The 16,743-nt window shown below is 37.5% G+C and overlaps 1 protein-coding gene across 1 annotated transcript in view; it reads right to left on the bottom strand.

Moving 5' to 3' along the window:
* Positions 1-16,743, bottom strand: part of LOC133641053 (immunoglobulin-like domain-containing receptor 1) — a 32,860-nt gene that overhangs the window by 1,481 nt on the left and 14,636 nt on the right. Inside the window, exons 4-8 of the mRNA XM_062034875.1 lie at positions 13,939-14,058; positions 10,769-10,915; positions 8,820-8,930; positions 8,201-8,379; positions 1-238 (exon numbers count right to left, since the gene is read on the bottom strand). The exon at positions 1-238 is cut by the window's left edge and continues 365 nt beyond it. Of these exons, the coding sequence (XP_061890859.1) occupies positions 1-238; positions 8,201-8,379; positions 8,820-8,930; positions 10,769-10,915; positions 13,939-14,058 (795 nt within the window). The remainder of the gene's footprint in view (positions 239-8,200; positions 8,380-8,819; positions 8,931-10,768; positions 10,916-13,938; positions 14,059-16,743) is intronic.

Raw genomic sequence — 16,743 nt, 5'->3', positions numbered from 1 at the left:
CGAACCCGCCACGGCTGCTCTCGCTGGAGCTGGGGGGGCGTGTCTTGGGCGCGGGGGGCGGCACCCTGGCCGACGGCGGCTCCCGTATCGGCGGAAGGGTGATGACGCGGCGCTCTGTGGGGCCGTCGCCGAGGCCGGAGATCATGCTGGGGGGGCCGGGGGAGTACGGGACCCCCATGGGCATCTGCTGGGGGGGAGGGGCCAGCGGGTGCATGTGAAGCGGCAGTGGCGGCTGAGGCTGACAACAACAACAACAACAACAACAACAACTGATCAATAACTTGCAACACAAATTGTGCACGGCTCATTAAATAAAACACTAAACTATTAAAACACATGAAATACATTACATAATATTAATAATATAATATTAAATTAAACTCATTGTATTATATGAAATAGCAATATTATATTAAAATAACTATATATGAAATTTAAAAAAACAACTAAACTATAAAAATAAGTTTGAATAAATACATTATATAATATATTATTAAAGTAATTATAATATATAAAATAATGATTTATTAAAATTATATGAAAAAACTTTACTATAAAAATACAATTAAATAAGTACATTATATAATAATATAATAATAAATTAAAGCAATTGTATTATATGAAATAGCAATAATATATTATATTAAAATAAGGATATGAAATAAAAAACAAACTAAACAACTAACATACATTCAAATAATTTAAATACATTACAATAATGATAATCATAATATTAACATAATTATATCATATAAAAAAACTAAAAAAATAAATTCAACTAAACTATTCAAATTCATTTCAATAAATATATTAAATAATAATAATAATAAATCAAACATATAAAATAGCAATAATATATTATATTAAAATAATTCTATGAAATAAAAAACAAACTAAACTATTAGAATAAATTCAAATAACTTAAATACATTATTTTTAGGGATGTCCGATAATATCGGCCTGCCGATATTATCGGCCGATAAATGCGTTAAAATGTAATATCGGAAATTATCGGAATCGTTTTTTTTTGTTTTTTTTAAATTAAATCAACATAAAAAACACAAGATACACTTACAATTAATGCACCAACCCAAAAAACCTCCCTCCTCATTCACACAAAAGGGTTTTTTCTTTCTATTATTAATATTCTGGTTCCTACATCATATATCAATATATATCAATACAGTCTGCAAAGGATACAGTCCGTAAGCATTATATATCAATATATATCAATACAGTCTGCAAGGGATACAGTCCGTAAGCATTATATATCAATATATATCAATACAGTCTGCAAGGGATACAGTCCGTAAGCACACATGATTGTGCGTGCTGCTGCTCCACTAATAGTATCAATCAATCAATCAATGTTTATTTATATAGCCCTAAATCACAAGTGTCTCAAAGGGACCTTTAACAGTTAATTTTACTCATTTTCATTCATTACTAGTTTCTATGTAACTGTTTTTATATTGTTTTACTTTCTTTTTTATTCAAGAAAATGTTTTTAATTTATTCATTTTATTTTATTTTATAATTTTTTAAAAAAAGTACCTTATCTTCACCATACCTGGTTGTCCAAATTAGACATAATAATGTGTTCATACCACGACTGCATATATCGGTTGATATCGGTATCGGTTGCTATCGGTATCGGTAATTAAAGAGTTGGACAATATCGGAATATCGGATATCGGCAAAAAGCCATTATCGGACATCCCTAATTATTATGTATCAAAGTTTATTTATATAGCCTTTAATCACAAATGTCTCAAAGGGCTGCCCAAGCCACAACGACATCCTCGGCTCAGATCCCACAATTACAGAATATTAAAAAGGCTAATGTTACCATATTGACATAATTATACAGTATAAAATAAACTCAAATATTAAAATGAATTCAAATAATTGAAATAAATACATTTATTGAATAATAATATACTTTATGAAAAAAATTATATAAAATAAAAATCTAACTAAACTATTAAAATAAATTTCAATAATAATTTAAATAAATACATGTTGATTAACATGTATTTAATCATAATATTATAATATTAAATTACAATATGAAATAATAATATCATATATTAAATATATAAAAAAACAAATTAAACTATTAAAATAAATTCAAATAATTTAAATACATTATTTATACAATATCAATAATATGATATTAACATAATTATATAATACAAAATAAATACAACTATTAAAATTAATTCAAATAATTTAAATACATTATTTATACAATATCAATAATATCATATTAACATAATTATATAATACAAAATAAAGTAACCTATTAAAATTAATTCAAATAAATAAATTATTTGTTGCTGGCACAGCAACTCTACCAACCGAGCCACACCGCCCCGTTAATCTGAAGTGGAATTCTTTCCCATTCTTGCTTGATGTACAGCTTAAGTTGTTCAACAGTCTCCCTTCTCAGATTTTAGCTGCCACACATTTTCAATGTCTGGACTACAGGCAGGCCAGTCTAGTACCCACACTTTTTTACTATGAAGCCACGTTGATGTAACACCTGGCTTCAAATTTCAAGTTTTATTCAAGTTTATTCACAATACCATACAACAATTGCAATAGTAGTGACTATCATTTAAAGATATTGGTAAGTGAAAGGGTCCCCCAAATAAGCTAAAAGAAGCTTTTGACAGGGGGTCCAGAGGACAGTTTATATATGGAATGATGAAAAATGGTAGCAAGCACTACAACAACAACAATAAACAACTAAACAAAACAAAACAACAACGCTATGGATAAACACAAGATAATAGTACTAAAGCATGCATACACATACACACATACATTCATTCGACCATGCAAAACCCAACAGTAGTCAACCCCACGTGAGGCATTAGAGATTGTTGGTTAATAGGTAAGTTTTTAGTTTCTTTTTGAAGTTGGAGAATGGATACCGTATCTTAAGGCTCTCATTAAGCCGGTTCCAAATCTTAGGTCCCCTGCATACAACACTTAGATCGGTACAAGCCAGTAGACGATGTTTACCGGATACCAGGGGCCGTACTTATCAAGCTTCTTAGAATGACTCCTAAGAAGTCTGCTAAGAGTTGACTTAAGAGTAAATAAATTCTTGGCTGAAAGCTGCACTTAAAAGTTAGTTATCAAGCGTCTTACTCACACTTTCAGCGAAGTGTAGGACTGAATCTTAAGTGTCACACTCAGAGCTGAATTACGACATTACTATGTGCCGTAAACGCAATTTTAGGTGACGTAATTTCTGTGTCCATAGAAATGACCAATCACGGAAGGGAATCCCTTGTCTAAGAATAAAGAAATATCTTGGAAATATTTAAGTGGACAATGGGAGTGTATATTTTGACAATAAACTACAAAATAATACAAAACAAACTAGTCCCCGCCGGCACTCACGCTACCGCTCCCTCTCTTCTCTCGCCCACACACTCACTGACGTCACTCACCTCACGGCCACACACATACGCTACTGTCATAACATTTTCTTTCCAATTCATTAATTAGGCAACTAATTTGAAACTGGTGTGGGTGGCTCTATATATACTAGCCCACTGCAGACACATGCAGAAATCAACAAGGAATCGAAAAGTATTAAATCTGTGACAAAAATAATATCCGCTCTGTCTAAACGATACCGTTTGATCAGCTGCTCGTCATCAAAAAAACCCAAAACATTGTTCCGATCCCTGAACGTTGGCGCACGTCTCTCTCGCCTCAGTGCCATCCCCTGCTGGCAACTCCTAACCATTTAAGACACCTCTGAAGGTCTCTTAAATATCGTGGAGAGTAGGAGTGATTCTTAGACTTAAGAACGTTGATAAAAAGCTTTTATTCTTAAGTTTGAGAGTAGGACTAAATTTCGCAAATTCTCAGGACTTAAGTGTAAAATGGCACTCTAAGAAGCTTGATAAGTACGGCCCCTGATCTAAGTTAGGAGTGTTGTGGGCATGCTGGGGATGGTAGATAGGAACCAAGCTACAGAGCCTAAGATTCAGCCTGTGAATGACTTGATAGGTTAAACAAGCATTTTGATAAATATTGAATTCTGTCAGTCTTAAGAGATTATATCTATGAAATAGATGTGGAGTGGGGGCATTAAACTTGGACCATGACAGGGCCCGTATTATTTTCTTTTGTATAGATTCTAATTTGTGAAGGTAGGTAGGGAAGGTGTTACACCAGATGACATTACAGTAGTTTAGATGTGGTTCAAAGAGAGTTTTATATAGGGTAAGTAGAGCATACAGAGGAAGATAATGACGAAGGTGAAAGAACAGGCCAACATATTTAGATAATTTGTTTAACAGATGGCTAATGTGACATTTGAAATTGAGGTATTCGTCAATGATGACCCCCAGGAATTTTGTGGAGTTCACTCTCTGTATTTCCTGCCCATTGATATTGACATGGCAGTGCTCAGTATTTGTCCGCTTTTTATTAGAATGAAATAGAATACAATTTGTTTTATTAACATTAAGTGAGAGCTTATTGCATTTGAACCAGGAATCCACTTTCACAAGCTCTGAATTGACAGTTACTTGTAGATGGTGGAGGCTCCTGTGTGAGGTAAACACATTTGTATCATCAGCAAAAATTATTTTATTAAAAGTTTCGGAGGAGTTTACAAAATCATTTATGTATAGGATAAAAAGGAGAGGCCCCAAGATGGGAACCCCATAATTTATGGTCATACAGGCTGAATTGTGATCATTGACGAATACACATTGTTGCCTTCCGCATAGGTAGGAACGGAACCAATCGAGAGGTACCCCTCTGACACCATAGTGGTATAGCTTATATAATAAAATCTCAAAGTCTATTGTGTCAAAGCTTGGCATTGTCTTGCTGAAATAAGCAGGGGCGTCCATGGTAACGTTGCTTGGATGGCAACATATGTTGCTCCAAAAGCTGTATGTACCTTTCAGCATTAATGGTGCCTTCACAGATGTGTAAGTTACCCATGTCTTGGGCACTAATACACCCCCATACCATCACACATGCTGCCTTTTACACTCTCACCCTAGAACAGTCCGGATGGTTCTTTTCCTCTTTGGAATGTTGGACACGACGTCCACAGTTTCCAAAAACAATTTGAAATGTGGACTCGTCAGACCACAGAACACTTTTCCACTTTGCATCAGTCCATCTTAGATGAGCTCGGGCCCAGCGAAGCGTTTCTGGGTGTTGTTGATAAATGGCTTTGGCTTTGCATAGTAGTTTTTAACTTGCACTTACAGATGTAGCGACCAACTGTAGTTACTGACTGGTTTTCTGAAGTGTTCCTGAGCCCATGTGGTGATATCCTTTACACACTGATGTGGCTTTTTGATGCAGTACAGCCTGAGGGATCCAAGGTGTGTAATATCATGGCTTACGTGCAGTGATTTCTCCAGATTCTCTGAACACTTTGATGATATTACGGAGCGTAGATGGTGAAATCCCTAAATTCCTTGCAATAAAAGCTTGAGAAATGTTGTTTTCTCAGGCATTTGTTGACAAAGTGGTGACCCTCGCCCACGTCCTTGTTTGTGAACGACTGAGCATTTCATGGAAGCTGCTTTTATACCCAATCATGGCACCCACCTGTTCCCAATTAGCCTGTTCACCTGTGGGATGTTCCAAATAAGTCTTTGATGAGCATGCCTCAACTTTATCGGTCTTTTTTGCCACTTGTGCCAGCTTTTTTGAAACATGTTGCAGGCATGAAATTCCAAATGAGCTAATATTTGCCAAAAAGAACAAAGTTGGTCAGTGTGAACATGAAATATCTTGTCTTTGCAGTCTATTCAGTTGAATAGAAGTTGAAAAGGATTTGTTGTATTCTCTTTTTATTTACCATTTACACAACGTGACTGCTTTTGGGTTGGTATATCAAGTTGATATGTACATTAGGTCGGACATTTAGAAGGCAGACAGCTTCACTTCTGACATTTTGTTTCAGCCCTTTTGTTTTTGTTTGAGTATTATTTATTAGGGTTCGCATGTACAAAGGAACCTATTGAAATTGTAAGGTTTATTATTATTCCGCAGCTTTGCGCACTACTTTGCCCCCCTTAACATGCTTCAAAACTCACCGAATTTTATACACACACAGAAAAACTGTGCCAGCACACTTTAGTAAAAAAAACCAAACCCCAAAAATCAAAATTGCGCTCTAGCGCCCCCTAGGAAAAAAACAAAAACAAACTGCATGTAACTCCCACTAGGAAGGTCGTAAAGACATGAAACAAAAACCTCTATGTAGGTCTCACTTAGACCTACAATTCATAATTTCACATCCTCGGGCAAAAACCAACAGGAAGTTGGCAATTTCCCCTTCAACACAAAAAAATGACTAAAAACACAAATTTTTGCCTCTTTGAGCTGTAATTTGACACCCTTAAAATACTTCAAAACTCACCAAACTTTTTACACACATAGGGCCTGGTAGAAATTGCGATCTAAAAAAAAAACGAACCCCAAAACTCAAAAATTGCGCTCTAATTTTTGAATAAAACAGAGACAAAACTGCTTCTCAGAGGAAAACACAGACAAAACTGCTTGTAACTTCCGGTAGGAACGTTTTAGAGACATGAAACAAAAACCTCTACGTAGGTCTCACGTAGACCTACATTTCATAGATTGACATCCTTCAGCAAAAATCAACAGGAAGTTGGCAATTTCCCCTTCAACACAAAAAATGACTAAAAACACTAATTTTTGCCTCTTTGAGCTGTAATTTGACACCCTTAAAATACTTCAAAACTCACCAAACTTTTTACACACATATGGGCCTGGTAGAAATTGCGATCTAAAAAAAAACCGAACCCCAAAACTCAAAAATTGCGCTCTAATTTTTGAATAAAACAGAGACAAAACTGCTTCTCAGAGGAAAACACAGACAAAACTGCTTGTAACTTCCGGTAGGAACGTTTTAGAGACATGAAACAAAAACCTCTACGCAGGTCTCACTTAGACCTACATTTCATAGATTGACATCCTTCAGCAAAAATCAACAGGAAGTTTGATATCCCCACTTCAAAACAATTTTTTTTTAAAAAGCGGTCACCAAACACCAAACATTATCTCCTCTGAGCGCGTTTGTCGTTTTGGCTTCAAACTACTGCAGGAGAGAGATTGAACCCTTCTGATTAAAATTTGGCGAAAGCGTTTTAATAAGTGCTACGCTTTTGATTTTACGAGCCTTCAAAGAAAAGAACCACTGTGCCGCAGCACCTAGGAAAAAAACACAGACACAACTTCCTCTAACTCCCAGTACGAATATCACAGAGACACGAAACAAAAACCTCTATGTAGGTCAGACTTAGACCTACAATTCATAATTTCACATCCTCGGGCAAAAACCAACAGGAAGTTGGCAATTTCCCCTTCAACACAAAAAATGACTAAAAACACAAATTTTTGCCTCTTTGAGCTGTAATTTGACCCCCTTAAAATACTTCAAAACTCACCAAACTTTTTACACACATAGGGCCTGGTAGAAATTGCGATCTAAAAAAAAAACGAACCCCAAAACTCAAAAATTGCGCTCTAATTTTTGAATAAAACAGAGACAAAACTGCTTCTCAGAGGAAAACACAGACAAAACTGCTTGTAACTTCCGGTAGGAACGTTTTAGAGACATGAAACAAAAACCTCTACGTAGGTCTCACGTAGACCTACATTTCATAGATTGACATCCTTCAGCAAAAATCAACAGGAAGTTTGATATCCCCACTTCAAAACAATTTTTTTTAAAAAAGCGGTCACCAAACATCAAACATTATCTCCTCTGAGCGCGTTTGTCGTTTTGGCTTCAAACTACTGCAGGAGAGAGATTGAACCCTTCTGATTAAAATTTGGCGAAAGCGTTTTAATAAGTGCTACGGTTTTGATTTTACGAGCCTTCAAAGAAAAGAACCACTGTGCCGCAGCACCTAGGAAAAAAACACAGACACAACTTCCTCTAACTCCCAGTACGAATATCGCAGAGACATGCAACAAAAACCTCTATGTAGGTCTCACTCAGGACTACCACTGGACAAAAGTATTGGGACACCTAGGACTAGCACCTGCCAAAATGCGGACCCGACCAACGCTGCTTGCAGCTTTAATTTTGTATGAAATTGCCTAGTTAAATAAATGATAGAATGACAACGGCCAAAGTGTGAGGATGAGAGAAGAAGAAAAGGAAGGTACTCACCTGTAGCAGAGGAGTGGTCACGTCCATCCCCCTCATGTGACTCTCCATGTAGTCCAGCACGTGATTGGTGGCAGGTGTGCCAGTTCTGGGCCCACTAGGGGGCGGCATGCTGTAGGAGGACGACTGAGGAGGCGGGAGAGGCAAACCATTCAGGGGGATGCTTTTACCTGATGCAGATCCTATTAAACACACATCACAGATTATTAAAGTAACATAACATATATATATATATATATATATACACATTAACATACATATATTTATGTATATATACATATAAACACATATACTATACATATATATATAAACACATACATACCTGCATATAACATGTGTTTATTTACCTGTGTATAACATGTGTTTATTTACCTGCATATAACATGTGTTTATTTACCTGCATATAACATGTGTTTATTTACCTGCATATAACATGTGTTTATTTACCTGCGTATAACATGTGTTTATTTACCTGTGTATAACATGTGTTTATTTACCTGCATATAACATGTGTTTATTTACCTGCGTATAACATGTGTTTATTTACCTGGGTATAACATGTGTTTATTTACCTGGGTATAACATGTGTTTATTTACCTGGGTATAACATGTGTTTATTTACCTGGGTATAATATGGGGTTGACTGGATGGATCGTTGGTGCATAAACTTGTCCTCCCATCCAAGGAGCCATGGCCCTCTGAGCGTCCTTCATCATACGATGTTGCATGATCGCTGGACACATCAAATACATATATAACTATCACATACACTAATATATAACTACAACATACACGCTAGTAATACACAAATATATAACTACAACATACACAACCACTTCTAAATTATTTTAGGGAGGGTAAAATGTCCTCACGCTACATTGTAGTTTACTTACTGCGGTGCATTGGGAGTTTTAAAATACCACCTTTAAGTACATGGACTTGAAAGTACCACCTAAAGTACCTTTAAGTACATGGATTTTAAAGTACCACCTAATGTACCTTTAAGTACATGGACTTGAAAGTACCACCTGAAGTACCTTTAAAGGCCTACTGAAAGCCACTACTAGCGACCACGCAGTCTGATAGTTTATATATCAATGATGAAATCTTAACATTGCAACACATGCCAATACGGCCGGGTTAACTTATAAAGTGACATTTAAAACTTCCCGGGAAATATCTGGCTGAAACGTCGCGGTATGATGACGTATGCGCGTGACGAAGTCCGAGTAACGGAAGTTATGGTACCCGTAGAATCCTATACAAAAAGCTCTGTTTTCATTTCATAATTCCACAGTATTCTGGACATCTTTTGCAATTTGTTTAATGAACAATGAAGGCTGCAAAGAAGACAGTTGTAGGTGGGATCGGTGTATTAGCAGCGGACTACAGCAACACAACCAGGAGGACTTTGTTGGAGCGCTAGCCGCGCTAGCCGCCGACCTCACCTTGACTTCCTACGTCTCCGGGCCGCCAAACGCATCGGGTGAAGTCCTTCATCCTTCTGCCGATCGCTGGAACGCAGGTGAGCACGGGTGTTGATGAGCAGATGAGGGCTGGCTGGCGTAGGTGGAGAGCTAATGTTTTTAGCAAAGCTCTGTGAGGTCCCGTTGCTAAGTTGCTAAGTTAGCTTCAATGGCGTCGTTAGCACAGCATTGTTAACCTTTGCCAGCCTGGAAAGCATTAACCGTGTATTTACATGTCCACGGTTTAATAGTATTGTTGATTTTCTATCTATCCTTCCAGTCAGGGGTTTATTTCTTTTGTTTCTATATGCAGTTAAAGCACGATGCTATCACGTTAGCTCGTAGCTAAAGCATTTCGCCGATGTATTGTCGTGGAGATAAAAGGCACTGAATGTCCATTTGGCGTTCTTGACTCTCATTTTCAAGAGGATATAGTATCCCAGGTGGTTTAAAATACAAATCCGTGATCTACAATAGAAAAAGGAGAGAGTGTGGAATCCAATGAGCCAGCTTGTACCTAAGTTACGGTCAGAGCGAAAAAAGATACGTCCTGCACTGCACTCTAGTCCTTCACTGTAACGTTCCTCATCCACAAATCTTTCATCCTCGCTCAAATTAATGGGGTAATCGTCGCTTTCTCGGTCCGAATCTCTCTCGCTCCATTGTAAACAACGGGGAATTGTGAGGAATACTAGCTCCTGTGACGTCACGCTACTTCCGCTACAGGCAAGGCTTTTTTTTTTATCAGCGAGCAAAAGTTGCGAACTTTATCGTCGATGTTCTCTACTAAATCCTTTCAGCAAAAATATGGCAATATCGCGAAATGATCAAGTATGACACATAGAATGGATCTGCTATTCCCGCTTAAATAAAAAAAAAATCATTTCAGTAGGCCTTTAAGTAGATGGACTTGAAAGTACCTATGAGTACATGATAAAGGCTAAAAATGTTGATCAGGATATCTTTCATTTATAACAACTTTTTTGTGTGGTGGAAAACAGTCACAGACTGGTGGACAGGTAGTTGCTAACACAGGTCTGAGTGATCCTCAGCACTATTATGAAGCAGGCCAAGAAACAATCAGTTATTGAGAAAAGAAGTCTACCTTTCTCGGGGCAGCAGCACTGCTGAGGGCAACAAGGACATCTGACGTAGCAGCAACACTTCTGAGGACAACACTGGCAGCAACACACTCCCAGCAGGATGATGAGCAGCACAATGCCCAGGATGATTAACAGCACCGTTAACCAATCTGAGGAGACACACAAGTCACTACCTTTCATGCACTTAATTAGTCAAATAGTTTGATTTTCTGTATTTTCACACCTTCATGAGAAGTCCCAGTGTCCATGCACTCTGTCTAATACCACTATTGTTCATACGCTGTGTTGTGTCTCCCGTACACTGGGGGGCGCTAATCTCCTTTGAGTCCCAGTGTCCATGCACTCTGTCTAACACCACTATTGTTCATACGCTGTGTTGTGTCTCCCGTACACTGGGGGGCGCTAATCTCCTTTGAGTCCCAGTGTCCATGCACTCCGTCTAACACCACTATTGTTCATACGCTGTGTGTCTCCCGTACACTGGGGGGCGCCAATCTCCTTTTAGTCCCAGTGTCCATGCACTCTGTCTAACGCCACTATTGTTCATACGCTGTGTTGTGTCTCCCGTACACTGGGGGGCGCTAATCTCCTTTTAGTCCCAGTGTCCATGCACTCTGTCTAATACCACTATTGTTCATACGCTGTGTTGTGTCTCCCGTACACTGGGGGGCGCTAATCTCCTTTGAGTCCCAGTGTCCATGCACTCCGTCTAACACCACTATTGTTCATACGCTGTGTGTCTCCCGTACACTGGGGGGCGCCAATCTCCTTTTAGTCCCAGTGTCCATGCACTCTGTCTAACGCCACTATTGTTCATACGCTGTGTTGTGTCTCCCGTACACTGGGGGGCGCTAATCTCCTTTTAGTCCCAGTGTCCATGCACTCTGTCTAATACCACTATTGTTCATACGCTGTGTTGTGTCTCCCGTACACTGGGGGGCGCTAATCTCCTTTGAGTCCCAGTGTCCATGCACTCTGTCTAATACCACTATTGTTCATACGCTGTGTTGTGTCTCCCGTACACTGGGGGGCGCTAATCTCCTTTTAGTCCCAGTGTCCATGCACTCTGTCTAATGCCACTATTGTTCATACGCTGTGTTGTGTCTCCCGTACACTGGGGGGCGCTAATCTCCTTTGAGTCCCAGTGTCCATGCACTCTGTCTAACACCACTATTGTTCATACGCTGTGTTGTGTCTCCCGTACACTGGGGGGCGCTAATCTCCTTTTAGTCCCAGTGTCCATGCACTCTGTCTAATACCACTATTGTTCATACACTGTGTTGTGTCTCGCATACACTGGGAGGCGCCAATCTCCTTTTAGTCCCAGTGTCCATGCACTCTGTCTAATACCACTATTGTTCATACGCTGTGTTGTTTCTCCCGTACACTGGGGGGCGCCAATCTCCCTTTAGCACGGATAAATGTATTGACTTTCCAGCTGACCTATGACATCACAGCAAAACTCGATATCTTGACGGCTAAAGCCCAGTTGTTGTTGTGCTCGATGTAAAGTGGATGACAAATATTAGGTCTCTAAAGGCTACGCTGAAGTTAAATAGCAGACTTTTTCTTCTTTGTCTCATCAAATTGTTACACTTTTAATTAGTGAAGCACTTTAACAACCTTCCCTTTATTCCAATTGTTGTTTTTATTGACCAGGATCTGCTCCCGGGTTATATCCCATGTGTTGAGACTGTTGCATGTGTGATACAAAGTGTCCCCTAACCCTAACTTCAACCCTAACCCTAGCCTCAATCCCAACCTCAACCCTAACCCCAGCCCCACCCCAACTTCAACCCTAGCCTCAATCCCAACCTTAACCCTAACCCTAGCCCCACCCCTAACCCCAACCCTAGCCCCACCCCTAGCCCCAACTTCAACCCTAGCCCCAACCCTAGCCCTAACCCTAACCCTAGCTCTAACCCTAAACCTAACCCACTCAACAGATCTGGCCAAATCCCAGAATCCAGGTATGCTAGTCCGACTTTTCAAAAACCGAACCCGATCAGATTAGGAAGTTTTCATGAGTTGTAAGATGCTTGTTTAGAGCCTAACTATTAGAGTACTCGGACTACCTTAGTGCATGGACACGTACTGAAAGACGGTGAGGGAAGGTGAGAAACGGCAAAAGATGGCGAGAGACGGTGAGGGAAGGGAGACGGTGAGAGAAGGTGAGAGACGGTGAGGGAAGGGAGACGGTGAGAGAAGGTGAGACAGTGAGAGACGGTGAGGGAAGGGAGACGGTGAGAGAAGGTGAGACGGTGAGAGATGGGAGACGTTGAGAGACGAGAGACAGTGAGACGGTGAGGGAAGGGAGACGGTAAGAGAAAGTGAGACGGTGAGAGATGGGAGACGTTGAGAGACGAGAGACAGTGAGACGGTGAGGGAAGGGAGACGGTAAGAGAAGGTGAGACGGTGAGAGATGGGAGACGTTGAGCGACGAGAGACAGTGAGACGGTGAGGGAAGGGAGACGGTAAGAGAAGGTGAGACGGTGAGGGAAGGGAGACGGTAAGAGAAGGTGAGACGGTGAGAGATGGGAGACGTTGAGAGACGAGAGACAGTGAGACGGTGAGGGAAGGGAGACGGTAAGAGAAGGTGAGACGGTGAGAGACGGTGAGGGAAGGGAGACGGTAAGAGAAGGTGAGACGGTGAGAGATGGGAGACGTTGAGAGACGAGAGACAGTGAGACGGTGAGGGAAGGGAGACGGTAAGAGAAGGTGAGACGGTGAGAGACGGTGAGGGAAGGGAGACGGTAAGAGAAGGTGAGAGATGGGAGACGTTGAGAGACGAGAGACAGTGAGACGGTGAGGGAAGGGAGACGGTAAGAGAAGGTGAGACGGTGAGAGATGGGAGACGTTGAGAGACGAGAGACAGTGAGAGACGGTGAGAGACGTTGAGAGAAAGTGAGAAACGGTGTGGGACGTTGAGAGAAGGTGTGGGACGTTGAGAGAAGGTGTGGGATGGTGAGAGAAGGTGTGGGACGGTGAGAGAAGGTGTGGGACGGTGAGAGAAGGTGTGGGACGGTGAGAGAAGGTGTGGGACGGTGAGAGAAGGTGTGGGACGGTGAGAGAAGGTGTGGGACGGTGAGAGAAGGTGTGGGACGATGAGAGAAGGTGTGGGACGGTGAGAGACGCTAACATCATCTTGTCTTGTGAAACTTTGTTTTCTTACGATAAACGATGAGTTTGACTTCCTTGTCCGAGTCCCCGGTGGTGTCACCTGCAGCGTCCACTGCACAGAAGTACACACCATTGTCCTCCCACATCACATCGTTGATCACCAGGTCCGCCTCTGCACACACACACACACACACACACACACACACACACACACACACACACACACACACACACACACACACACACACACACACACACACACACACACACACACACACACACACACACACACACACACACACACACACACACACACCAATAAAGATCAAACAGAGAACTAAGGAAGTTAATAAAAACACTTTTACCCACGGGTGTCCTAACTTTTTCCACCAAGGGACACAAAACGAAAAGTCAAAGAGCCATTTTTTTTAAATTTAATTTTGTTAAAAAAATTTAAAAAAAAAACTTTTTATAAAGTTCTATAAAGTTATAAAAAAAAAATGAAAAAAAATGTTAGAAATTTTTTTTTTAGACATGTATCTCATGCGCATGATAAAGTTTCTGTTGCGCACGACAAACTTTTTATAAAGTAATAAAAAATTTTTTTTTAAATGTTAGAATTTTTTTATTTTTTTTTTAGACATGTATCTCGTGTGCACGAGAAACTTTCTCGTGCGCACGAAAAACTTTTTATAAAGTTATAAAAAAAATAAAAAAATGTTAGAATTTAAAAAAAATAAAAAAAATTTAAGACATGTATCTTGTGCACATGACAAACTTTTTTTAAAGTTATAAAAAAAAAAAAGTTTGAATTTTTTTTTTACACGTATCTCGTGCGCACGAGAAACTTAATAAAGTTATAAAAAAAAAAAAAATTGTTAGAATTTAAAAAAAAAAAAAAAATTTAAGGCATGTATCTCGTGCGCATGAGAAACTTTTTTTAAAGTTATAAAAAAAAAAAAAGTTAGAATTTTAATTTTTTTTAGACATGTATCTCGTGCGCACGAGAAACTTTTTATAAAGTTATAAAAAAAAATAAAAAAATGTTAGAATTAAAAAAAAAAAAAATTTTTTAAGACATGTATCTTGTGCGCACAAGAAACTTTCTCGTGCGCACGAGAAACTTTTTTTAAAGTTATAAAAATAAAAAAAAAGTTTGAATTTTTTTTTTTTACACGTATCTCGTGCGCACGAGAAACTTTTTATAAAGTTATAAAAAAAAATGTTAGAATTTAAAAAAAATTAAAAAAATTTAAGACATGTATCTTGTGCGCATGAGAAACTTTTTATAAAGTTATAAAAAAAAAAAATGTTAGAATTTAAAAAAAATTAAAAACATTTAAGACATGTATCTTGTGCGCATGAGAAACTCTCGTGCGCACGAGAAACTTTTTTTAAAGTTATTTAAAAAAAAAAAAGTTAGAATTTTATTTTTTTTAGACATGTATCTCGTGCGCACGAGAAAATTTCTCGTGCGCATGAGAAACTTTTTATAAAGTTATAAAAAAAGAAAAAAAATGTTAGAATTTTTTTTTTTTTTAGATATGTATCTCGTGCACACAAGAAACTTTTTATAAAGTTATAAAAAAAAATTAAAAAAAATGTTAGAATTAAAAAAAATATATATTTTTTTAAGACATGTATCTCGGTGCACGAGAAACTTTTTATAAAGTTATTACAAAAAATTTAGAATTTTTTTTATTTTTTATTTTTTAAGACATGTATCTCTTGCGCACCAGAAACTTTCTCGTGCGCTCGAGAAACTTTTTATAAAGTTATAAAAAAAAAGAAAAAAAATGTTAGAATTTTTTTTTTTTTTTTAGACATGTATCTCGTGCGCACGAGAAACTTTCTCGTGCACACGAGAAACTTTTTATAAAGTTATAAAAAAATAAATAAAAAATGTTAGAATTAAAAAAAAAATTTTTTTTTAAGACATGTATCTCGTGCACACGAGAAACATTTTTTAAAGTTATAAAAAATAAAAAAAAATGTTAGAATTTTTTTTTTTTAGACATGTATCTCGTGCACACGAGAAACTTTTTTTAAAGTTATAAAAAAAAAAAAAAATGTTAGAATTTTTAATTTTTTTAAGACATGTATCTCCTGCGCACGAGAAACTTTTTTTAAAGATATAAAAAAAAAAAATTTTAGAATTTTTTTTTTTTTAGACATGTATCTCGTGCACACGAGAAACTTTTTATAAAGTTATAAAAAATAAATAAAAAATGTTAGAATTAAAAAACAATTTTTTTTAAGACATGTATCTCGTGCACACGAGAAACATTTTTTAAAATTATAAAAAAAAAAAAAAATGTTAGAATTTTTTTTTTTTTAGACATGTATCTCGTGCACACGAGAAACTTTTTATAAAGTTATAAAAAATAAAAAAAATGTTAGAATTTTTAATTTTTTTAAGACATGTATCTCCTGCGCACGACAAACTTTTTATAAAGTTATAAAAAAATTAATAAAAAATGTTAGAATTAAAAAAAAATTTTTTTTTAGGACATGTATCTCGTGCGCACGAGAAACTTTTTTTGAAGTTATAAAAAAAAAAAAAATGTTAGAATTTTTTTTTTTTTAGACATGTATCTCGTGCACACGAGAAACTTTTTTTAAAGTTATAAAAAAAAAAAAATGTTAGAATTTTTAATTTTTTTAAGACATGTATGCGCACGAGAAACTTTTTATAAAGTTATTAAAAAAATTTTAAAAAAATTTAGAATTTTTTTTTATTTTTATTTTTTAAGACATGTATCTCTTGCGCACCAGAAACTTTCTCGTGCGCTCAAGAAACTTTTTATAAAGTTATAAAAAAAAAGAAAAAAAATGTTAGAATTTTTTTTTTTTTTAG

The sequence above is a fragment of the Entelurus aequoreus genome, linkage group LG02, assembly GCF_033978785.1.
Source record: "Entelurus aequoreus isolate RoL-2023_Sb linkage group LG02, RoL_Eaeq_v1.1, whole genome shotgun sequence".
In the NCBI taxonomy this organism is placed as follows: Eukaryota; Metazoa; Chordata; class Actinopteri; order Syngnathiformes; family Syngnathidae; genus Entelurus; species Entelurus aequoreus.
Note: the sequence above shows the minus strand (reverse complement) of the source record. Positions and strands in the feature narration are given on the sequence as shown.